Source organism: Labrus bergylta, chromosome 8, assembly GCF_963930695.1.
Source record: "Labrus bergylta chromosome 8, fLabBer1.1, whole genome shotgun sequence".
Lineage (NCBI taxonomy): Eukaryota > Metazoa > Chordata > Actinopteri > Labriformes > Labridae > Labrus > Labrus bergylta.
This window is the reverse complement of record NC_089202.1, coordinates 18,101,607-18,127,542: the sequence shown is the minus strand read 5'-3', so window position 1 is coordinate 18,127,542 and position 25,936 is coordinate 18,101,607. Positions and strand designations below refer to the sequence as shown.

At 42.0% G+C, this 25,936-nt stretch overlaps 1 protein-coding gene across 1 annotated transcript; it reads right to left on the bottom strand.

Moving 5' to 3' along the window:
• Positions 1 to 2,145: 2,145 nt before the first annotated feature.
• On the bottom strand, positions 2,146 to 18,902 carry fam110d (family with sequence similarity 110 member D). Its single transcript, XM_029277263.2, has 2 exons — positions 18,767 to 18,902; positions 2,146 to 4,702 (listed from the first exon to the last, which is right to left on the bottom strand). The coding sequence occupies exon 2, from the start codon at positions 3,999 to 4,001 to the stop codon at positions 2,640 to 2,642; it is 1,362 nt and encodes a 453-aa protein (XP_029133096.2). The 5' UTR covers positions 4,002 to 4,702; positions 18,767 to 18,902; the 3' UTR covers positions 2,146 to 2,639.
• Between the last annotated feature and the right edge of the window lie 7,034 nt (positions 18,903 to 25,936).

The window sequence follows — 25,936 nt, the reverse complement described above, 5'->3', positions numbered from 1 at the left end:
AATGTATTGTTTGCTTAAGATTTGAAGACACATCTATCTGGTGCATCTGGATAAAAATGCTGAGTCAGGTCTAAAAGGGGCGAGGAGACAAAGGGTGTCAGGGGGAGTCTGCAGACAGGGCGGAGGGTCTGCTCCGGCGTAGACATAGCATCAGGCCACACAGAGGCCTCCTTGTCTATAAACACAACCTGTTGCAACTCACTCAAGAGCGTACTATGCAGAGAATGCTAAAAGGATTAGCACATAGCCACTTGAGATAATGTGAAAAATGAGACGTGATGTGGTGGAGGGAGGCAAGAAAGAGTCAAGGACGAGACGGCTTCACAACACAATCAGTGGACCATTAACCTCTAAGAAGATTAGGGAAACACTCAGTCACTGCCTGCTCAGTATGTGTCTCTGCTGACTGCTCTGTTTCTCCTACTTTAATTATCCTCAAGATTTTACTCATTTTATTTGAAACTTGAATGTTAGAAGAATTTAATGTTGTTTTTGCAGGAAAATGTGTCTTATTGCAATGTGTCCTTTACATTAATTGTAAAATTGAATTGAAGTACAAGAAGAAAACAAATAAACGACCTTCACACAAACATTTTTCTTTTTCGTGTTTATTTGCTGTGTACATCATACACAAACTTCTTTGGAATAAAAGATACATCTCCTTTCTCTATCAAATAAAAAGAGACTGAATTTAATGGAGCTACTTTGTAAACATGCAACCAAAAGGTTTAACAGGGAAGTAGAAAAACAAACATAAAAAGGTCCAGGTTGTAGGGCATTAAGGAGTGTGCCATACTGATGAAACAGATGACACAGATGACATACTGATGATACAGAGAAAAGAAACAACTCCAGAAGCTTCGAGTTATTGTGTAAATTTATCACATTGTACACATATAACATGCCCTGAACGCCTCACAGTCTAACCTCTGCATTCCTAAGCAGACCTCCTCTTCATATTTCAGTGGCATCCTCCAGGCCGAGCAATGGAAATGACCTTTCATGGAGATAAAAAGTGAGAATCACTGAAGGATGGATGGAGTGAGGTAGGATCTCTGGTAATCAAGAGGGAGGATGGCTACTTGTTTTGATAGGAAACGGCTGACTGAGCCAGCTGGGAAGGTTAGACATCTGTTAACTGCCAGATAGTGAAAGGGACATCTGAAAAACAACGGTTTGACAACTGGAGCTCCCTAAAATTTAGAGGAGAATATATTATTTAATACATTTCTCTTCTCTCTGATTGTGTTAATCATTTGCTTTCAAAAGTCCAGTTTTGCCTTCACAGGATTCTTTTTCTGCTCATCAGCTTTGCTGCTTTTTAACTTTTAACAGCTGGGAGCAACTGAACACGCAGGAAACATTAGCTTTGTTAATCAATAACTGTGTCACAAGTGATTATTGGACCGTGTTTACGGCGTGAGAAATTACCCCCTTTAGTGTTTAGAAAATGAGATGATGGTAATGATGAAAATGACTAGCCAGGCATGGCTCCTTGTCTTGCATGATGCAGGTGCTCATTTGAATCCAGCTCAGTGTTTAATATTGAACGAGATGCGTCTCTGTAAAGAGTTAAAGCTATATCTTTATCTTTCCTCTCCTTCTATCCAGTTCAGTGCATTAACAACCCCACAGGGGCGTCTCGCATGTTTGTTCCAACGCCTGCGTTTAAGGAGTAAAAAAAAAAAAAAAAACACACACAAACTAAACTGGGACAGATCCGAATGAGGTACTCATGGTTCACTTCACACTCACACAACAGTTTTCCAGTCTAGAAAAAAAAACATAGCTTAGTGGTTTTCCATTTCAATTTAGTCATTAAGGGAAAGAGAAGGTGTTCAGGATACAAAACTGTGACTCTGTTGTGACAAACATACATGTGCCTCGTGAGGGGTCTCAGGGGCTGATTCCAGATCAGTGTTTATTCCAGTTCGATCAATAACTGAAAAAGCTACAAAGGGAGAGGACACTAAAGTTCACTCTTAACACAGCCACACAAACAGACAAGTACTAAAACACTTTGCAGGAAAAAATGGTTCCAGTCACCAGTTCGACCTGTCTTCACCCACACAATTCTTCCATAGGATCTATAAATACAATATATCAATTTGACAAGATAAACTGGTGGCAGTTGTTCTTTTAAAAAAAAAAAAAAACAGTCTCTTTGGAGTCAGGGGAAAACAAGGGAGTAAAGGTTTTCATGTGCTGTGGAATACTAACCCGTTGTGCAGGTATTAGAACCTGAAACAAACCCTTAGTCCATAGATACTCTAGGAGATTTCAAAGAAAAATCATATTTTGTCGCTGCTTTGCTTTCTGAAGCTCAGCTGTTTTGACTTGCATTGATGCTTTGGCTCAAAAATAGAACAGAGTCCTATTTTTTCTTTCTGTGATGCATTGTGGCATTGCTGTGAGCTAATCACAGCCCACTCTGAATTCAGTGGTGATTCAATGCCTTGACTTTTAGTTTGAAGTGCAATTCAGTAGCAAATTTCTGCACAGAGGGGGAAAGTCTCCAGAACTGAATGCTACAATAAGTAGATCAATAAGGATATTCAGATCTACTGGTTTACTGTTTTACCAGAAAATAAACCTTCGAACTCTTGGCACTCCACAGCACATGGTCTCTAGTCCCTGTTTTAAACAGTAGACTCTTTGGGTCCCTCTTTAGCAGCGTTCTTGCACCCATAAAGCCACTTAATGACACGAGCATTCCTCTCAATTATCGACACACCAGTGGGAATCTGATCAGCCAGCTCCTCCTGAAACAATCCGTCTCCTGAGTGTCGGGAAAACTCGCTGGGCTCTGAGCCGCCGCAGCCATCCCCAACTACACTGCGGAGGGCCAACGACAGTGTGTCTATGGAGCTGGCACCAGATAGAAAGTTCTCTCGACCCAGGCGCTCTATCATGTCCATGTCCAGCCCGCAGTAGTCAAAAAAAATGTCCTGCTCTGAAAGTGCTACTGAGCAGCGAAGATGAAGATCTGACTTTGAGCGCTGCAGCTCCCCAAACCGCCTTCTGGGTGCTGGTGGAGGTGATGCCCGCTTCCAGGGGTCATTCTGATCATCGGGGGGACTTGAGTGGTTGCCATTGGTGATACCGTTGTTGTCTCCTTCATTGGTACCATTTGTAACCCCATTCTTTGTCAGTTCAAGCGCACAGCTAAACCCAGGGCTCGGGATGGACCCTGGGCTGCGTTCTTGGTCGGTTTTACTTGACCTTCTGCTTCCTAGTCCACCATCTGTAGTGTCTTTTTCGTTGGTCCAAGACATGCGAGATTCTCCATCTCGTGGTGGCGCTTTTTCCTCACCAATCACCATTTTCTGTATTCTTCCTTCACCTACGCTGCTCTTTTCCCTCATGGAGCCCTGGAAGAGGCGGCGTACAAAGCTATAACCCTTCACTTCTGAGTTATTGTTCTCTCCTTCTGGTGCACCACTTGGGCTCTTGCACTCTTTCTTCTGCCTGTACATGACTAGGGAGTCTGGCCTCAGCATGCGTTTGCCAGTAGATCTTCTGAGTACGGGAGCACTGTGTGGTGCTACCAAAATGTTTTTCCCAGGAGTCCTAGGGTTGGGAGGCAGTGCATGGTTCACATTGCTCCTGTTGTGTGCCTCGACGTCAACGGAAGTCCGTCTGTTCTCCTTTCTGGAGTCATCATTTTCATTTTCATCCCTTGAGTTGAAGGAGCCAGAGAGTGTGGAGAAAGCGGTGTTTGATGACCGTCGAGGGGGAAGATTAGGTGTCATGAAACCAGGGGTGGAAAAAGCTCGGCGGGGCTGTGGTGGAGGGGTGGCACAGGGCACCAGAACTGGCTCCTGTTTCGTATTGATCACCTGCTGGCTCTTAACATATTTGGCTTTGTCTGCCTCAAGCCTTTCTACAGCGCTGATTGAGCGTCCATTTCCTCCACCATCTATCTGCCTGCGCAGGTAGTCTGGACCCTTGTTGAGGAGCCTCAGGGGAGAGGGGGATCCAATTGGTGTTAGGGGCTTCATGTTGATTCACTGAGCTGAGAAAGACATCAAAACTGCAATCCCTAAATGACTGACAGGGAGTCCCTCAGGGATACGATGTGGGCCCAGTGAATTTCTAACATAAATTTCAAGAGAGACTTTTGAAAGTGTTGATAGCAGTTCTCAATTACGTTCTCACAGCTCTTGAATCTTCTTTAGAGTAATAGAGAGGTAGCAAAACACAGCAAAGTCAAAGTTTGGTGTAATGTTTTCTATAGTTAGCAGGGAGTCTCTTTGTTGGGCAGTGTTAGAGGCCAGACAAATGATATCTCTATCCAGTATTTATGCAGGCATTTGGATCGGCAGGCAGGGCACTGGGAAGTCCTTTTTTTGTCAGCCAAGATCACTCCCAAATGAGACGCTGCCTGCCCACAGCACAGCAGAAATAGCAGGCAGGGTGCACTTTGAAAGGGTTACTTTTTCCTCCCCCACTTTTTCTTCTTTCTTTCTGTCTCCCAACTACACCCTTCACTGTTGATCTTTTCAGTGACTGCAGCCTGGAAAAATAAGATTTAATGGCCTCAAATATTTGCTCTGTGCCGGCTGTCTGAGGTGAGTTTGTTTGGTGCCCGTCGTGGTTGAGGTGACTTGAGGGTGGCCGGCACCAAGGCACTTGGTTTGTTGACGGACAGATGGGGCAGAATTGAATCTTGTCCTTGTCCTCACATCACCTGCATGGATCCCTGGGAGAGACAGAGAAAAAGAGAGCGGTTTTAGTTTGAGGGGTTATTCTCCAGGGCAAGCAGGAGAGGCCAGATGGCAGGAAGGACGGTGGTCTCTATGCTGAGCTTGGATTGTGCTTATATAAAACTGGAGGGAGTAAAATGCCAGAAGCACACAGAAATACAGAGTTGATGAATGAAGGCATTTGTAAACCTCTACCTTACCTATCAACAAAATACGCATAAACACATAGCATCATCTGACACTCATCACTAGGTCAACAGTCAATGAGAGAAATATAGAAGTTAAACCAAGGCTGACGTGAACATGCTTCTGCTGAATCAGGAAGATTTTGTTTGGAACAACCCTTAAGACAAAGTGTGTGGTAGAAGTCCTCTATAAATGGGAATACATATTTAAATGAATTTACGAGCACATGTGTTCATTTTTCCATGGAGGCATTTTGCTGGGTCATTTGTGACTGATTTGAAGATCTCTTCCTTCAGTTATTTAAGTCTATTTTCAGAATAGCTAAGGCCTTTTTATTTCCAAAGAATTACTGCACATCTTGTAAGAGTTGGATAAAAGTTGAATAGAGGCATTAATGTCTGTTGTGCAGGCGGATGACGTGACTGCTATTAGGATATTCCATGAAGTAAATTGTTTCAGATTGGTTTTAGAAGAAATCCATCTTATACAACATCCTGATTGATCATTCAGAAAAATTAGAAACAAAGAAATCGTAGATGATTATTTTTTGGTTTAAAATCATTTTATTTGACTTATTATTTTTTGTAGTGTTTTACTTGTAAAAGTACACTTTGTTGGCACTAAATCTTCTGCACTTTGCAGCTGTTGTATTAACATGGTAGTAGAAGCAATTGAAGAGGTGAAAATCTGTGAAGAGAAGTGATATTTTAAAGATCAGTGAAGCTAAATGCTAACTTTCTTCCTTCTAGTTTTCTTTACTGACTGATGTTTCAACCTACAGGGCTGCTTTAAATGAACAAATACACTTCTGAAGTAATAACTTTTTCACAGTCACAGTTTAAACAGCTCATTTTTCAAATTAACAAGCCCCTTAAAAAGTTAAATGACACTGAAAACCAAACATAGTGCATGACTGTGAAACTGAAAACCACTGTTTATATTTATGGTGTGTTTTGTGGAAAGAGAAATGTTTCATGTCTTTTATGTTTCATGCTATATGAGGGGTAAGTTGGGAAGGGGGGCTGCAGTACGACTCTATAATGGGATATTCTCTACCCGAGGAATATTTATAGCATGAACAAAAAAAAACGCCCGGTTATCATGTGTCTATATGTGCATGTGTGTGTCTATGTGCATGTGGTCATGAGTATACTTGACTGTGTGTCTGATCTAGTTTTGTGTCTGCAATAAGCATATTTATGTGTGTTAGTGTCACATTCAAAGTTTGGCCTTGGATTATAAAGCTTATTTAAATGGCCGTAGAAAGGAGAGGTTTACAATGTGCAAACTGGGGAGACAAATAGTGCATCTTAACATCATATAAATACCATAGACACAGGTGGAAGTTGTTTTTTCGTTTCACATCCCGACAAAACATATTTAGTATCCGTGTGTTGTGTTACACAGCAGCAGGGTGTTTAAGTGTTGTTCTTATTGTTCCCACAGGTCTCCCTAAAGTGTTATCTTGTGCTATTTTAACTTTTGCATCACGTGGCGTTAAAACAATGAACAGCCTTCTCAGGCAGGAAAAAGGATCCATGAGTCATCCTTTAAGACAGAACAAGTGACCACACTGACAGTAAAACACACGCCACCACTGCAACTCAGGGTTTCCCGTCTTACACTTGTAAAGCAACATTTGTAAGGTAGTGAATATTGATGTGACATGACAACACGCCCTTAAGCTCACTGTCAGAAAAAAAAAATTCAAAATGACTTGAAATAAGAAATTTGGAATATTGGTGTCTCAGTGTGTGAATTCACATTGCACACACTGAGACACCAATATTTTTTCACACACACACACACACACACACACACACACACACACACACACACACACACACACACACACACACACACACACACACACACACACAGCGCTGTCCAATTCCGTCTTTGTAATACGCAATTTAGGGGCATTATATATTGCAGGTGAGACTTCCACAGGGGTGAAAATATCTGTAAGTGACATGAAGTAGCTAAACTCAACTCATCATTATGTCAGCAAATAAGTAGCAGTAGATTAATGGACACATATTTTTAAATCAAGATGTAACCTCTCTCGCATTAGAAGGGTTGAATGTTTGCTTTAGCTTCAGTGTCTTTTAGTAGGCTTACAAAATAAGCTCCTTCGGTACAATATATGCTAAAAAAAAAAAAAAAAAAGTTATGTTTCCTGATGTGTTCAGTTTTACTTTTAAAATTACCCTCAAGTAAACCGTTTCTAAATATATCACATGTTTTGACTCACTAGAAGGTGGCATTTCACATGAACATCACCTTCTACCTTATTCAGTCTCACTCCCCTCACAGACACAAACCCCAGACTGTCAAATGGCACGCCGCTATAAATTCACTGAGGAAGGGGGTTTAACAGCCAGCTAGCTTTTTTTTTTTCTCTCCAGATGTCAGGCTGTCGGAGCTCGGGAAAGTCAGCCATTATTTAGGTAAGGTTCCAGAAAAAAGACTTGTAACAGGTGTGGAGGGGAGAGAAAGAAAGGGTTTTGTAGTTGGGCATGAAACGAGTAAAAATGGGTAGAAAATGAGGAGGAAGTAGGATCAGGGGTTACTGTGTGTGGCTGTCGGGGTTTGAGTATTTATTAGACACCTTTCTTCCGGAACAATCTGTTCCCCATCTGGGTTTAAATAGTAATGCTACTGAAGAAAGAAGGGGGATTATTGCCATAGGAGCCTAAACAAAGTCATTAATCCTGATGCTGGTTTACCAATAAGGGGGGGTGCAGGCACATATGGGAAGTAATATCAGGAATATAAGGGGCAATAAATGGAAACAGCAACATTTAATACCCACAGGCCAGTCATAACCTCCAAAGCAATGCAGACATTATCCTTAATTGTCCTATTTCTAAGGCTTTCCACTGCGTCTTCTATTTAGGTGTTTGTGCGTTCACTCATTCTGACATCACAAGCTTGAAGAAAACCAGCCGCTTTGAGAGGTTATCTCTTGCTCCAAGTGCTATCTCAGATCTCAGAAATCTGAGTCACAGCGCTAAATGCTGGTCATTTGGGATGAAACGCCTTCGTGAGAAATGGTGCAAAACCAAGAAAATGCCTGAGATATATATGGATTAAAAGTCTTATGCACATATATTATCATCAAGTGAAAAAAGAGTTAGCTGAGGGAGAGGACATTTGAATAATGAAAAGATTCACACACAGAGAGAGAGAGAATCAAAGACTCGGCTAGGCTTTTCTGGGGAACAATGGCCACCATTAAGGTCCATTTTTCCCATAATGAGCCAAATTAGTACCCAGCACCTTCTCCTCTGATCTCAGGGTTTGTGAAAAGCGTGAGAGGGCAGGAGAATCTTTCTCGCAATACAAGACGTCCTTCATCTCTCTCTGTAGGTTGTCATTACCTTTAAAACCATTTGCCTCTCTCTCATCTCCATAGAGAACACCCCCCTCTGCTTCCTAATTCTACCTTGAGTCTTTTATTCCCCTGCACCCTCCCGCCCCTCCTTCCCACTCGTCACCTCTCTACATCTTCTGTAAATGTCAGAGGGCGTCCTCACCCTCTCATTCCCCCCCCCACTCCATCACTCTCTTCCTGTCTCGCTCCAGCTCCGAGTGCTCCCTGCTGACTGCAATTTTTAAAAGCTTTTGCGAAGCTTGGGACTCAATACATTGTATTTGATTTTTAAAACAGTGAGAGTTGATTTTAGTCATCCAGTGACACTGTGTTTCAGCACTGACCTATATTTTCACATGGACCAGTGGTTCCCAACCTGGAGGGGTCACGATCCCCCAGAGGGTTGCATAAAAAAATCTGAGAGGGTCACAATATGATTAATAAAATATGACAGAAGAATGGGGAGGAAATCTGCTTTAAAAATCTGAAATGTTTTTCTGGTTTGAAGAAAAATAAAGGAGGATTTAATGCCCTCTTAAATCTAAATCAATTAAAGTTCAGAGAAATTAAAATCTCATTTTGTTCAAAGACTTTCAATGTATCCACCATAATAGGTTTTCATATTAAAGCTTTATCTTATGAAGGACACAGTTTCTGTCCAGATAAGCACTTTCATGCCATTTCTGAACTATCTCTGTCCATTAAACAAACCTACAAAATACCAATTTAAATGATCATCATTCACGTACAATGGACACAACAAAGAGCCCCTGGCCTCTATGAACGCAGCGATAGAAATATAAAATGCAAAATTAATGGCAGCTAGTTTGGACAACAAGGTCAGGAGAGCCTCGAAAATGAGTTAACCATTGTTGGTTAAAGCGGTTACGGTTTCATGACAGCCAATCTGAAAGTGAAGGACAATGTCTGCATCATTATTTCCCCAAAGTCCGTAAGTATTTTTTAAATATTTTTTACAAAAGCCTCCATGTAAGTGGCTGCAAAGGCTGGAGTACAGAATGTGGATGCACTGTAAAAAAATGAAGCAGATGTTGCACGGTTAAATTAAAAAAGGAAAGTATAGCCTTCAGCAAACAATTATAAACGATCAAGGTAACCTGTTGTGTCTCAGTCCAACTTAATTTGTACTACACATCTCTACATGAGACCTTTTGTAGAAACGTATTGCAGACAATTCCATTGGTGGTGTTTGGCTGTTGCACATGACACTTCAAATGTGGGATAAAAGGAACAAATTAAGATCTAAATAGACAATAACAAAAATGGTAAAACCAGCAGAAATGTCAAAGAATCCTTCCTGACCCCTGTTGTGAGTGCATAAAGAGTGTTACTCATTGAGCATGTAAATGTCTCTTACAACTTAAAACTCTCTATTCTTTAATTAAACTTCCTTGTCCGTCTGTCTGCCCTCTCCCTTCCTTTCCTCCCCCGTGTCCTCTCTGTGAAGCGGATGGCCCAGTCTGCAGGGGAGGCTTAAGCAGGCGCCCCCATGCAGCTAAAGAGGAACCAGATGTTTTCTGTCATGCTTCTTCAAGACTCAGAGACCGCCTTGACATGGACCTGTCACGGGAACTAACTATGCACTCCCAATTTCTTTCTAATCAACAGCATTGTTTGTGCTCCTTATATCCAACCCATTGAGAACACAGAGGTCGTGTTTTAAGTTTTTAAGAACTCTCAATTCTTCACTCACATACACATATTTGACGGTGAAAGAAACACAGCTCTGCTTGTTTTCTCTGATGGGAAAGCGGTGCCCCCAGATTGAAGCTAAAGACCTTCAAATCCAGGAAGTGTTTGTTTGCTTCACGAGAGCCCACAGAAGAAGAATAACTTCATCTGGACACGCAGGGCATGTCCAAAGAAATACCAGCTGGCCTTGGATCAGAAGGTTACAGGAAGTCTCGTGTGACTTATGAATCCACTGAGTTAAACACAAGATAAGAGGTTAATAAATTCCCAACGACCACCTTTGAAGCCCTTGTGAAATTGATCATGCACGTTTTACCTGTCAAATTAATCTTCGGACAGATGAGGGGCATCTGCTGCCTTCAAGGACCCAAATGTCCATCTTTTCTCTTCTGCCTCTGTTGTCTTTCTCACTTCCTTGAGGCCAACATCTGGCTCCCCTCTTAAGCACGACACAGACTAATGATCATCGCTAATGGACCGAAATGTCTGAACCAAACCTTCATTCTAAACATTTCTTTACGTCACGACGAAGCATCTGTGCACATCGATTCTCTACAGTGTGGACAAAAGTGTCTGCATGCGTGCTAATGAGCCAGGATTCATTGACTTTGTTTGGCCTCGGTCATTAACCAACACCACGGACAAACACCTCAAGAAGTCTGTTAAGGGGCAGGACCAAGAAAAGGAGGCAGTGTCCTCTCTTATCCAAACAAAGGGACACACCGGTCTTTCTTTGCATTATTAATGGAGCACAACAAAGGCCCTGCACCAGATCTACTGATACGTCGTGACCTGGTCGCTTCGCCTCATTAGTCAGGGAGGGAAAAGGGACAAATAACAGCATGGTGACAATAAAATGTAAGTGATGGAGGCAATGGGACACATACTGTTCCCTCAAAGACAAAGCCTGGTAGTTGTAAATCCTATCAAGCATTGTGAGGCCACTAGCGCCATTAGCTGCCTGATCTACGGTTCGAGGCTTACTGAAGACTTTCTCCACATTCATGTGGAGCAGCAGCAGCAGCAGCAGGACGCCAGGGACGACTTGAGGGACCCCTAACCTGAATAGACCTCCTCCATCTGTAAAATGGACAAGATAGGCTCTAAGCTTACTGCTGAAACTCTTTTGTCATTCAATGCATCAAGTAAAAAAAAAAAAAAAAGGAGAACACTGGAGAAGTGTTGTTAAATTCAACAGAGCGAGCAGCAGAAACAGAACTCGAAAGTCCGCCATTGTTGTTGTCCAACTACTCGCGCATGGCTATTGACTGAAGCCATTATGATTATGGGCATGTGCGAAATGTCTCCTTTGGACGGGAATTGCATATTGCTGGATTTGTTTTTTTTTTTGCAACGACGGAGACAAGGCTGTTTTCAAAAATGTAAACTCTGTAACTTGTTTCAAAACTTTGCATTTTCATGCATCCAAAATGCTAGTCCTTTAAACGAACAGCCAAAACGCAATTAAAGGTTAGCATTTTCTGCTGACATCATTATCTTGGAAACAGGGCCTCTGAGAACTATCATTTGATGGGTGTTAGCAGTAGATAAAAAAAAAAACTCAGCAGGCAAACCGATAGTGAAAATAATTGTTAAGTGGCTATAAAACACTTGAGGTATTGATTACAAAACAATTGCCTTCATGTTGTAAGTGACAGCTGTGTGATAGTCTACCTTTAATAGCCTGTACTGGAAGTGAGGACTTTACTGTAGGAGCCATGCAGCTCTTACAGAGATAACGTTGGTGAGATAACATGTTCACATTTATTCTTGCTTTTATCAACAGAACCGGCGAGTTGCTTTTTTTTTTTTTTTTCCACAGCTAAATGTGCAGGAAGAGAGCTGTTACTGTTGCACTGACCTGTAAAGTTTCATGAGTCCCTGTTTAAGTTTCAGCCGCATTCTGCCCATTATTTCAATTTAAAAGCTTCCTGAAATGAATCAAAGAAAAAGTAAGAAAACAGTCAGTATGATGAGAACACTATTTAAAGATTGAAATAATGTAACTTAATGCCACTCAGATGAGCTCTTCACCAGGTGCACTGTGCTCGGAAACTTAATAACCCGCACTGTAACACAGACACCTGAACCTGCGTGCGTCCCAGTCAGGAATGTTAAGCCCGTCTGTGAACCTCACTGCTGATGGGTGAACTATTGACGAGTGAGCTCATGCACTTACATGGACATGACGTATATATATCTGGATCCTCACATACAACCTGCACACAGGTGTAGATGTGTGGATGAAGTGTTTGAGCTGTCCTTAATGGCTCCATTCAGGGAGGAAGCTTTGTTTTAAACGGTGAAACTCATATCACATTTTTCATGTCTGGCCTCTCAATAAACTTGTGTAAAAAAGTGTGTAAAAAAGTGTCCCCTCGCCTAGCTCATCGTCTTTATGTTGACAAACCGTGCAATGAGTAATGGTGCAGATTTAGATGCGAAAGGCGAGCAATTGCACTGAGCAGGACAACTTTTTGTATTGTTAGCGATTTGCGCAAAATGCTGTTTATGAATTAGATCCTGAGACAAAGCAAGTAAAAGAAGCAAATGATAAAAGTTTTTGGAGTTATAAGCGATCCATACTTAATAAATAAGGCCCTAGCACATCACATGACCTGCAGTTCCAACTTTAGCCACTAGGTTATATGTAAATATTTATGTATATAGCACAGTACTATGGCCTTTATAAAAGGAAATATTAAGGAAACAATTCAAGATTTTCCTTTTAAAATGATAAAATCCCTCAGTTGATTGGAGCCAAATTGTGCTCTCCTAATATAAATGTGTTTTTTTAGGAGATAACAGCATCAGAGGATGGGTTCAGGAGAGTTCAGTATTGCATTTGCACAGATCTGTACATCAGGAAGGCGTCCTACTCCTTGATTGTTTTGTAATTTATGACCACCGCTGCTGCTCCCTGCACATGCCAGCCTGGGGTTTTGTGACCAGCAGAACAAACCGCAGTGACCTACTGTGTGTTTGCAGCACAACCATCGACAGGGGAATTCATTTTGCAACGCATGGTAACGCAGATCTTTCTCCCCCACCCAACAAAAAAAAAAGAAGCCTGTGGCTGTTTGGACTGTTCAGTTCATAGAAACAAATCCGAGCCCATCCCTCAATCTCCTGGTGTCTTGAAGTATGAAGGCCTGTTCCCACACTGTGAACCCTCATTAAGCTCTCAGCTGGTGAGACTGCTCTGAAAGACGGGACTGATGGCTCGCTGCCAGATGTTTCATTTCAACAAGTTGGCACATTTTTAGACTCTGCCAGGCATATGTCTGCTTCAACGAAGTGATAAAAGACACTTCAGTTGGAAGCTTGCTAAGACTCACAAAGAAAATACTTAAACTGGGTCTGGATAGAATAAACTACTGAGTTTAGTTTTGAGATTTGGTTGATACTTACTTGGAAGTCGGAGGTCATATGTGATCAGAAAATACCTCCCACAAACATCTAACAAGAAAGAAAATGAACGTAACATCTGTGTGCCCCCTCCTTCTTTTCACAGAGACACACCAGGTTGCCAAAAGGACATTCACACAACATTTGCAGAGTTATTGTAAACACGTGTTGCTGATGTTAGCAGTAAAATAGAAAAAGAGGGTTGACACATACTTGTGAGGACTTGTGACAGGCCTGTGTGGGGTTGGTTGGGACTTAAATCTGCTCCAGCTGTGCTGTATCCCCAAACACTGTGACTGTAGTGCCAAATCCCATCCAGCAACCCCCCCCCCCTCCCTCCCCCAAACTGTGTCACCACACACTCTGCACCACTTAAAATGGGCCAGCATTGATTTGCTGTCTGAACAGCTTAACACCGTTTGATCAGGTTTATTTAGTGCCAACATGTAACAAACTAAAATGCTGCTTTAACACTTCTATAAAGGTTCCCTTTTCAGACAAAGGATGTATCGACAACAAAAAAAAAATGACAGCCTGGAGAATCTCGCGAATGTGTCAGCATTATCTTTCAACTGTGACTGAAAGTGACAAAAACGGAACCAAAAATGTAAAAATGACACCAAAGTTGGATTCAAATGTTGCTGAATCCTCTGGAAATCTTTCACCAAGTGAGTCCTGTGCACTTGAACAGAAATGCAGCAAGCTCTCGTGTTAAATGACTCTGGGGGCATTTTATTGCTGGACACCATCCTTCACAGTAAAAGGCTGATTAAGAAAGTAGGTTTCAGGGCCTTAAATCCATTGATAAACAAGAATTGCTTCTCCTAAAATACCTTCCAACTACAAGAGAAAGAATCACCAAAAAAATCTTCCACAAAGCCCCTCTACTGAGCTCTTCTGTTTTTCCTCGCTGCCATGTACACTTAGCTGTTAACCTCTGCTGAACCTGCCAGCTGTCCTCTTTCATTACCGATCGACCGACCTGTTTCCTCGCAAACAGCCCCCCGAGTGCAACAGAAAGACACCCCTCCGTTCTCCCCTCCCCTCCCCTCCCGCCTCACTCCTGTCAGAATCGGAAAACATCTGGAAGGGCCCGAAGAGTTTGTGGAGCTGCATCTTTCCGTCTCCTCTCTCCTGTGACTTAAAGAATGTCCAGGCTTGTGCCATCTTCCTCGCGGTCGAGCGAACCCCAGTGCGGCATCGGTTTGAAGTGATGGGATGTGGCAGAGCTACGGAGGCGCCCAGTTGGACTGTGAACAATTACGGGGATGTGAGAGCAGAGGGAGAGAAGAGCTGCTCTCACAGCTGTCACCTACACACAGGGGACTGTCAGGAGATGGAGATCTGTCAGCTCATGTTTCAGGATTTCATTGCCCACAATAAATTATGGATTGAGTTATGAGCCCATTGAGATCAGTAGTGATGTAAGAGCAGAGAATGACTTCAGGCCTCGGAGAATGACAAGGCTGATTATGCTACTGATTATTTCAGTTCAAACATTTGGTGCGGATTTAGATCTGGGCTAGCAAGCTAAAGTGGATTCAAAGAGATTTCCGAGTGACGCATCATAAATCTTTTTACAGATAAGCCAGCAAATAAAGGTTTGGGCTCATCTATTTTGAGATCTCTGTCATTGCTGATTAAATGATCTCTTCAGGGAATTTGATTGCACACACACATTTGTTTACAAAACAGAAGAAACATTAGCTTTGAACTGGAGATGAACTAATTCTGTTTTTCCCTCAGATACCAATTCCCATACTGATTTGGAGAACTGGCAAATACAAAGTTCCCCCTCAGAAATCATTACAACATTGCAAAAGGATATTTTTTAAAACAGGTATATACTGCTGCTACTTCTACTTCTCTGTCATTGCTATCATTTGTGTCTGGCCTTTCTCAGAACCCTGAAGGACTCCTACTATAACCAAGCCTAGCAGAAGCTAACATGATTACTTTTAGCTAACATAAGTCGCAGCTCAGCTAGCAGTCTTACCTGACGTTAAAGAAGTGAGTCAAAAACACTAATATTCAGCTGCGTATTGTTTAATTTTGTGTTTTTAATAACCTTTACTTTAAATTTAAAAAAAAAACAGCCTGAGAATTCATGAAACAAAAACACTGTTGGCAAACATTTAGCTAGTTTCACTCTCCGCTTGCACCACACTTTGTTGTGATAATTTACCTAAAGCAATGTTTTCGCTCTTCTATGGTAGTTACCAGCGGAAGATATTAAATATATTTTAATTTGTGGTAGGCTTCTGTTTGGTGAATAAAAACAAGTAAATATCTCAGGGGCTAATGTACTTTGGTATTGAAAATGAAGATGAGCTTTTCATCAGCGACTGCCTGAATGTTATGTTTTGCTGTTTGTTTGTTACTAAGACTCTGACTTCTTCCTGAAACCAGTCGGCGAGGAAGTTCCCACAGAGCATCGGCACAACAGTCCAAACAAGGCGACAAAGAGCAATAAAGCTAAATTATAAGCCCCAAGGTTTGTATGTGAGTGTTTGAAGTCTCACACTGTTGTGAACGTTAAATGTCTAAAACCAGCTGCACACATCCACACACACACACACACACACACACACACACACACACACACACACACACACACACACACACACACACACACACACACACACACAGGCTGTTTAACACAGTGCCAGGGGGGAGATGATGTCATTAGCAGGGTACATTTTCCCCTCTAATTAGAAACTCGAGCTTCCCGCCATAACTCGGGGGTCTTTTCATTCAGCTATGCAACAAAACGGGGGATTAAACAGAACAAATGTTTGACATCCCTCTTAAATTGTGATGTTTTCAAGACCGGGCCCTAGAACAGGAAAGCAAAACCATGCCTTGAATGTTGCTGCGGTACGCCTGAACTTTAAGTGATAAGAAACACATGAGCGGCCCATTGTGAACTAAACCCATGAAATATCCTGCGGCTTCCGCTCGCTCTCTGCAGTCAGCACTGATGTGGCTCAGAAACGATCAGATTATACACTTGTACAGCCTCAAAGAACACTGTTGAGTTGGGGCAAAAAAGGGAGAAAATTGGAAAATATAGACCAAGAGAAATCCTGGTGTGCTATTATATCCTATAATAAATTTGAAAGAGGTCAACGGGATGGTGGCCGTTTAACTTCTGCTTCAATGTGGTGAGGGCATGAATCTTTTTCCTTTAAGTTAAAATCATAACATCGACATGATTCTGCGGGCTTTCATCATCACTTATCACTGCTGGTGCCATGAGCCAAACAAAAAGGCAAAGACCTAACTTACGTTTCATTTAGTCATGCTAATGATGTCAGAACTCCTGTCAACACCCCAAACGGAGACTAGAACGAGCAGCTCTCCGTTTGCTGCCCCCAGGCTATCAGTGTAGTGACGGGGGGGTGGGGTGTGTGTGTGTGGGGGGGGGGGTGTTATCTCCTATTCTCCGCTGGGATCAGCATCAAACGCAGATGCAGCCAAAATAGAGCTGGAAAATAAGCCCACTGCTACATGAACTGAAGAAGGGAAAAAAAGGTGTGTGTGTGTGTGTGTGTGTGTTGGGGAGGGGACTGTTTATGACTGCTACAAACTGTAATTTCGCAGGTTGGTATTCAGTCAGAGAGATGTTTGTATCCTGCGTTTAAAAGTGCACAACATGAAGGATTGATGTCTGCTGTAGGTGTTTATGAGCTGTGACTCATTTCGCTTTGAGGCAGGGACGCAAGCTAGGTCAGGTTGTGGGCTAAACGTTCAAGACAAACAAAGAAAAATGGATCAAGGAAAGGTGTGGAGGAGATTGGTCTTAATCTAACTTAAAATGTAAGTTCCATCATGCATAACCTGGATTCATCGGAAGACTTTAAACTATTAGGAAAGCTATTGCTTCATCTTGAAATTATTGTTCTTTAAGCCAAAAGAAACAAACACTCCTGAAAGAGCTCCACAAATCCAGTAGTTCAGTAACTGACTGCAATTTATAGTTAGCCTTTTCTTTAAGAGCACTGTAGTGTCTCATGCTGGGAACAAAAAGAAGACCACCTCTCCCTCTGGAAAGTAACAGTTAAACCTGTTCATGATCTGCATCAGAAAGCATGAATTAAACCTTCTGCTGCTGCGGCTGCACGCTGGCCAAACCAACTCGTGCTCACCTATGAATCGCAGGGTGCGTTTGTTTACAGGACATGTGTGGTCTGTTTAGTCTGGCCGCTAACTTGTTTATGCTCCTGACCCCACGCCGATCACACCAACTCGGGATGCATTCAACATATTAGTGGAGAGTTACAGGACAGGGAGGGAGTGGCAAGAGGTGGGTCAAGGTGGAGTTGACCCTGAGGGCATGTGATTGTCTCCTCGGAGGAGAGAGTCTTTTCAGTTTCAGAGTGGGTGTGTTGCATAACGACCCCTCAGGTCACAAACTTTTGTTCTTTAGTAAGGTCTCAGGTAACACTGTCTGAGGCTTTAAAATGAGTACATTGTTTTTATTAACATGAGACTTATATTTGACTTACACAAACTGATTGGTAGGAAAATGCTAAATGTGCTTGAAGATTTTAAAAGTTCCTTCCTTGATTAGACAATTTGAGGCCAGAGCCTTAATTTTGCAGTCCCCCTGATTCCATCCAGATGTAAATATTTAGTGTGGAGTAGAGGTAAGACGGGATAAACCTGCCGCCCTGGGCCGGCTGTACCTTCTTTAATCAGAGCGCTGTAGTCAATCATTGCTCCCTCTCATTCTCTCCATACACCATGCAGCTAATATTGACTTGGCTTTAACCATTTGCAGGTTTACATGGCAGGTGACGAAATGCACACACACACATAAAACAGCTTTTGGATCCATAAATCTATTCTGTTGTTTATAGATTAGCCTGACATCCATCATAGACCTGCTGCCAGGGAGAATTTTCCTTTCAGGGCAGCAGCAGGTCTTAAACACACCATAAACATCTCAGACATGACTGTTAAAAAGACAAACTGAATCGTGCTGTAAAAATGTTAAAGGGCAGACACGTTCAGGCTATGATTCCTTGGGGGTGTGTATATTTATAAAATGAATATCCTTCCATTCGCTTTTATTTACAAAAGTCACCAGATGCTCAGTACTAAAGCAATACGTGCATTGTATTTGTTACCAGGCTGTTTGTTCAGCTGTAGCCTGCAAAGGTTAAGTTAATGTGTGATCAAGCCATAGCCTACCAATCTTTCACTCACTCAAAGCTGTTAATAAAAAAACATTTGCCACATATTCCATACTGAAGGAATAGCCCAAAACACGCCAGATCGCTTCATAGCCAGCAAGATCGGCACCAAAAAAACTTTCTAAAATAAACCACACATGTACGTGTACGGAATCGTTAAAAGTCTGCTCATTGCTCACCTTGTTCGCTCAGGTAATCCTCTCCTGTTGTCTTTCAAATCCCGTAAAGGTTTGGAGCTCCTCTGTGTGACAGACTGTCTGTTTCAGCGGGGCGCTGCGCTCTGCGCTCTGCGCGGACTGCTGGCACACTGACGGACCGCTGCATGGCAGCAGCGATAAAGAGGGAGTCCCGACCTCCCTGCAGCGGAGGAGGAGGAGGAGGAGGAGGAGGGGCGGGGGGGTGAGCAGGTATGTGAGGCTGTGTAAACCGACTCCTGAGCCGCATGCAGAGAGCTGAGCAGAGCTGTTGGGGGGCAGTGGGTTAGAGGGTAGACTAAAGTGTTAAATATAACATGAAAATAAGGCACTCAGCTTCACACACGTTGTTTCAATATCAGATGTAGCCTAGTGGTTCAACTTCATCAAATCCCTGACACAAGTGGGCAGAAAACAATCTAGCCTATCATGTTAGTCTACCATTGAAGAACTAAGTTAAGTTGTTAATTCTCCTCAGTGTCACTAATGCTAATTCAATTTAATATTAATAGTTGATACAGAATTTATGCAGGTTGAGCATCCATAACCTAACTCCTTTAATTCTTCTGGAAAGACCCTCCAGGGTTACACTACCACTTATTTTCTTTAAAAAAATATCTAGGCTTATATTAAAACATATTTTCTTACAGTCTGTAATAGGGCTTCACACTTGCAGAAAACTCCTGAAAAACTCCTGATACTGAACTAAAGATGGGTTATATAGTTAAGCTTGCAGGTTTGCTGTGTAGCATATTACAGGCTTTGAACCAAATGCTAATAGCGTGCTAAGTAGGGCTTATTTACCATGTGTTTTGTTTCGCACATGTTAGCATGCTAAATCTATCTAAATCTTATGTAGCATCATGGCCCTGAGGAACATATTTCCATTCAATTGTGTACTTGTATAGGTCTACTGCTATGTTTAAAATGAAAAAATAAAACTTGTTAGCATGGTACAAATAGCTTTTGGCACCAAACAAGCTCAGCAAGTGCAACAAAACTAAGTAATGTTCAACCAAACTGTCCTCACACCTAAAGTACACAACTTAATCTGTTTGTGGTCTTTTTAATTGATTTAATACTTCATTAATTAGTTGCTAAGCTAACTACTCTCATTCAGGTGATTGGATGTTACCTAATGTTAATCCAGCATTTGATTGACTGATTGATTGTGTTTTAATCACTATTGTCCTCCTGCTTATGATGAATGACGCTAACAGTGCACTTCACACATAATCTTTGCAGACTTTTTGCTTTAACAGCGCAACAATCAGCACATATCACATGATCCAATTGTCTTCAGACCTAATACTGTTTGATGTAGATAAAGTCCCATGTGACACAGTTTGATTAAAACAAAACCAGAAAATGATCCTCATATATGCGCCTGAGTCCAATCACATTACTCATTTTAATGTTCTGTTTTATTTCTATTACTCTTCCTGTTATTCTACCTATTGCCACCTTGTATTAATTAATTTGCCAAAGCACCTTTTTGATTAAGTAAAAGCATAAAGCTACCATGTCGCCAATGATTCCTAAATGATAGAAAGTGTAGAATAAACAGCAGATCTCCTGTGTTTTCTCTCAACCTCCTTCTTTGTCATAAAACACAGCATGACTGGCTCAGAAAGGTCAGGAGAAGGGGGGGGAGTGAGAGATAAAGTAGAGATCCACACGTTTCACACACACCTGTTTCTCATTCCCGAGCTCATCACTCCTGACATGGCAGGCAGACAAGTGAGCGAACGCAGCACGGCACAGCACACCGAGCCACTGGAAATATTTAACAGGGAATATAAACAGAGTCTCCAAACAGAGTCATGCTAAGGCTCACATGCTCCGTGCATATATCTCACAGAGACTCCTTCCCTTCTTCTGCTGTGGTGCCCCAGAGCAACATTTCACATTTGACTTTAACTGTTCCCGTGAAGCATGCTCTCTTGCTCACGGGACTAGTGTTAGAAATGTGTTCCGCTGATTTTTTTTTTTCAGGTTATGAAAGTGTCGAAATGTGACGCTTAAAAATAGCGAGCGCACTCGGCAAAGCTTTAAAAAGAATACAGTTTTCAAAAAGAGAGATCAATACACTGCTGTTTTTATCAAAGAATGGCATTTCTTAAAATAGAAGTTCCTGTTCCTGCAGAAATGAGCATGCAGTCACGCTGCATTTGGGGCACCTCCAGACTGGAGCCATGGCCGTCCTCTGCCACATCTGGGTGCAGTAACACGATCTGCTGATCCCGATCCTTGACTTCTGACCTCACAGCCACGACTCAAGGAAGCCAAACTTCCTGCTGAGCATCGTGTGTGTGTGTGTGTGTGTGTGTGCCGGAGGGTAAGCGACCTCTAACTTGTTTGACGCCATATTTACCCCCAGGAGGAAACTTCCTGTGCTGATAGTTCTCTCTGTGCTACAATGTGATTTTAGGATGAACACGTAGCAGGTGGCTAATTCTTAGCACGATTCCTGGTGCCAGTCAGCTGTTTAGGACCCTGTTGACTTGGGGCGATAATCCTGTAAAAGCTGTGAAAGATCACGTACTGAGAGGGCGAGGGGACACCAGGGTTACAGCAGGGTCTAAATGGATTGGGGATGTGTGAACCATGAAGGGTCAGTGTGCAAGTTTTAGAGAAAACATGAGGTACAGCAGGATCATCTCAATCTATAGCCGCAGAATATCCACTTTTTCAAGAGTATTCTTACAGATAAGGAGAGGAAAATCATCTGAATCCAGAGTTATTGCAATTCTTAAGGCCAGTTTTGGTTTCCAGCACACCTGTCCAACACTCTAACGCCCTGACAAAGGCCATTAGGCTGAAACAGGTCGGCGTTTTCCACTCTTTATTCTTACCTTCCTTCCTTTACCTCTCCCACACGAGTGTGCCTGAGACCACTCCACGACCAAACGGAGGCAAGCTTGTCGACTGTTGTTTTTTCTGCAACTGTTAGTCTGCATGCTCCATAAATTCCATAATAGAGTAACATTACAAAGTTCTGAGTGCTTCAATTTGGTTTCCTGTCATGATATCATTTATGCCGATAGTTTCAGTCCCAGAAACTACAGCAAATATTTACGTCTTAGAGTAAAAGATTAGAAAGGGAATAGATAGCAGTTTTTGCAATTACATTTAAGGGAAAGCTGTTTTTAAGTTTAGATTCAAGGATCATGTTTGCAAATCTCTTGCAGTAAATCTTTGAGAAATGACTCACTCAGAATCAGTTCATGAAGTATGGGATTAAGGGACGGAAGCTGACGGCACTCCTCAAGAGTAAAGTCTGACATATTTGAGAGATTGCTGTGCAGAGACGTGCATATTTTAAAACACTTTTTACATCTTCTTTAAATGCCTCAGCATTTGGTTTTAAGTCGTCTTTAAACCATGTTTCCTCGGGGACAGGGATGAGGGCCCCTCCATGCAGCTCCTGTTTACACGTGTTACTCCACATGAAGAAACTGGATACCCACAAAAAAATCAGGGAAATATAAGAAGTAAGGTTGACAGAGTTTTCATGTACTTTCCGTCTTTGCTTTTTCAAACTTGTTAACAATCGCTTCAGTTATGTATTCCTAATCCAAACTTTAATATTAGTGCACTCCTTCAGGGACTATAGGATGTCATCGTGAGCAGCTTTTCAAGGTTTATCATCACTAGGAACCAATGGGCTTATGTCTGAGTGAAGTGAAGTCAGAAGAATCTAAACCTGGACTAATACATTGCTTGTTTCAGTTTTTCCCATGAGATCTGCTGACAATCAAAGAACAGATTACAACAATCATCCTTTGATTCACAAACAGTGTTGTTCTGAATAATGCTGAGCAAACAAAATGGACTCAATCTTGAAATGAAGAGTGCACACAAACATGCACAAAGGCTTGAGGATTAATGATACTTCAAAGGGAGGAAGTCGTACTGTGGCCAGCTTCCTCCCCCCCGCCCATCTTGGACCATTTGCTGATGAAGGTCTCGTGAGCCATGTGGTGGCTATTTGGAGCCCCAATGGTAATCGTCTGAGGTACCCACGGTGTAGTAGCACTTTTTCTTTCATAGGTCGAGGTCAGAATTAAGAGACAGGGGTCACTTGTTTTTGTCTCGCTCAAAGACTACTGAGCTTGATGGTCTTGGCATGAAAAATGCGACTTGGGTTTGATTATGAATGGAGGGGGGAAATTGGGTTGATTTTCCGCAGCTTTCCAGATCTGCATTATGATCTCTAGACATCTTTTAGACATCTTGTATTTTCACATAGCACTCCTGAGAATTGCAGGAGGACTGCCCCTGAAATTCTCCTGATTCGGTTTTTCACTATCACATATGTACCTCACAGTGTTCCTGTCATACAGGAGTGGGGACAGGGGGACCCTGAGGTAAGACATGATGTCAAAAAAACAAAACAAAGCAGAAGTGGCGGGCGAAGCAACAGAGTCCGCTACACAACGCTATATTAAGAACATTTGTCTGTATATCAATGCTATGTTAAATTTGACAGAATTACAATATAAACAATAAAGCGGAGAACAACATACTGGCAAACAGAAAACAATATGTAGTTTAATTACATGCACAGAGATTGCATTGGTCGTGTGCATACAGTCTATGGTTGGGCACCAATCGCAGGGAATAAACATCACCATCCCTCTCACTCGTTCGACGTGAATTCTCCTGAGGATGCAGCAGAGAAATAAGTTGTAATGAGCAGATACTGTAGGAAAACAAAATACTGTAGGTAACAAATGATGACAATAGTTGATTTGCAGATAGAATATTGAATATTTCATGTTCATGGTGACCCTCTGCAGCCACAGTCAACATCATTTTGCTGATTAACTGCCCCTTAAAACAGATGTACTAATGAGGGTAAACAAAATAATGTTAGGGACAGAGCTTTGCACTTTCTTAGTTATCCTTAATGCTTCAGATAGATCCAGAATCTTCTACCCCCACAAAGATCTCACACAGAAGTTGTTGTTTTCCCTCCTCATCTCTTTTTATGAATGTCATGACTGAAGGCCCAGACCTGAAGGTTGACCTAAACATGCTCATACCACTGTGTCCTCCTGTGTGTTTACTTTGCCCTTTGTGCTGACCCTCCCCCCCCTCCTTCCCACCACACTCCTGCTCGTTACGACGCCTTTTGTTTAGCATTTACATTTGGTGGGGGAGCATCATGCCCCTTCCATGTTTTTATGTTAGGGTTGCTCAAAGGATGAGATGGAGAATAGACAGGAATGGGGAAAAGATGTTCACTATGTCTTGAAAATGTCAGAATGACTGACCCTGTGCCATAGTTATTTGGACGCACATGAAGCATTGTTTTGTTTGAGCTCCAACATGCCACAGCTCTGATGGATGCCTGGGTTGCAGCCGTATCCCAGCGAGGTGTGAAGTTCTGCGTTGTGGATCGGAGCCATCTGCTGACATGTCTCTGGCCAGCTCTCTTTTTTTTTTGTGCTGAAGAAAAACAGTCATAACAGGGTAGGCATCCAAAGTGTATCATAAGAATGGCAGGAATGTTGTGTGCAATATTTCCCTATATTAAAGATCAATATTTGTGCAAGTACAGAAGAAAGCAGCAATTTCACATATGGGGAAACATTGTCTGGGTATTTTCAGCTTGGCTCAGGGATCCATAGCCTTTGGCAGAACATCTTTCCTGTAGTGAAACAATACCAGACGCTGAAGAGCCTCACCAGAGAAGGAGCTGGCATTATGAAGAGCATGTTTTCAGACAGACTGAAGAGGTCAGCCAGCCACAGGTCTCCACACAAACAACCCAAACTAACACAATCAGGCTTTCCATGAAAACAAACACTGGAAAACAGGGGATTAGTTTTTGAATATGGGTCAGTGCCTGTCAGCTGCATGGCTCAAGAGGTTGTGATGTCTACACGGCAGCTCTGACACCTGCAATAATATTGAACTCTGTCAAAGTGGGGCTGCAGTCAGAAATAAGGACAACGTGATTGTATTGTACGATTCCTTTGCTGTTGTCTAAATAAAATTCTCATATTACTGTGATACCCCTCCAAAAATTACATGTTTAAGTATCAAATACTGACCTTGTATAGTCTTCAAAATGTGTTTGTACAACATTTTTTGTAGTTTGAGCCAACGCAAACAAAGGCAGATGTGGTCAGGCTGAACTCTCAACTGGAACTTTATTGTCCTTTTGGGATATTTGTCTCACAGCCAGGTAAAACACTGAACATGGACCTGATGAAATATTAGAAAAACGTTTAAAATATGATCATAACACATTTTAAGACAGTAACTGCTTTCTAAATGAAGGCAATTCAACTTAAGTACCTTTGATTTTATATCTGGGAATCACAATTTTGCCATAAAGGGCTTTAAAATCTGAACCACAGGCAACACCCTTTATCCTCATATCCTTGTTGGTCCAATATTAATAGATAAATAAGGTGAAAAGACCTTTTGTCAACAACATACATCAGCTTTTGTTGACCATAGCTTGACATAGGAGTGTAATACGTCCAGAGTTTACAAATAATGCTAAATTATGCTACAGGATAAGAGGTATCTATGGATGTCTGGATGTTTATATTTTAATGCCATGTTTTTTTTATGGATTGTAGCTTAATTCAGCCTGCTATGTTGTCTATGCTTTTAACGTATGCCTTATTGGGTTTTTCCTTATTGAGAAACTTTAGTGGACCTTAGAAGGCACAGTTTACCAGTGTACCTTGCAACTCACATTTCACATTTCAAAAGACTTCTCCAAGAAAACTCCAAAATTTCATGAAGGGTTTGTTTCCATTTAGCTTCTTTTGCCAATTGAATACTCAGTCCTTTAATGGAGGATGAATCTGGACAGTCGGCGCTTACTGGAAGCAGGACAGACTTCAAAGGTCTTAATCACAGAAGGAAAACCTGCCCTTGCACACCAAAAGAATCTGTCAAGCAGCTGGCACAGAACAGATGTGGATCTTGATCCAGGCAAATCGCCTCAGTCTGCAATACGTACAACCTTTCTCTCAAGACAGAGCAGCTCAGGGCTATAAAACTGGAACTATTATACATCTATACCACCAATTAGCATCATTAAGGACCCGGGGCACTTCCAACTTAACTGTACCCCTATAGCAAGGAAACCAGGTGAAATTAAAATGGTTTCCACATGTGTTCTTGTTG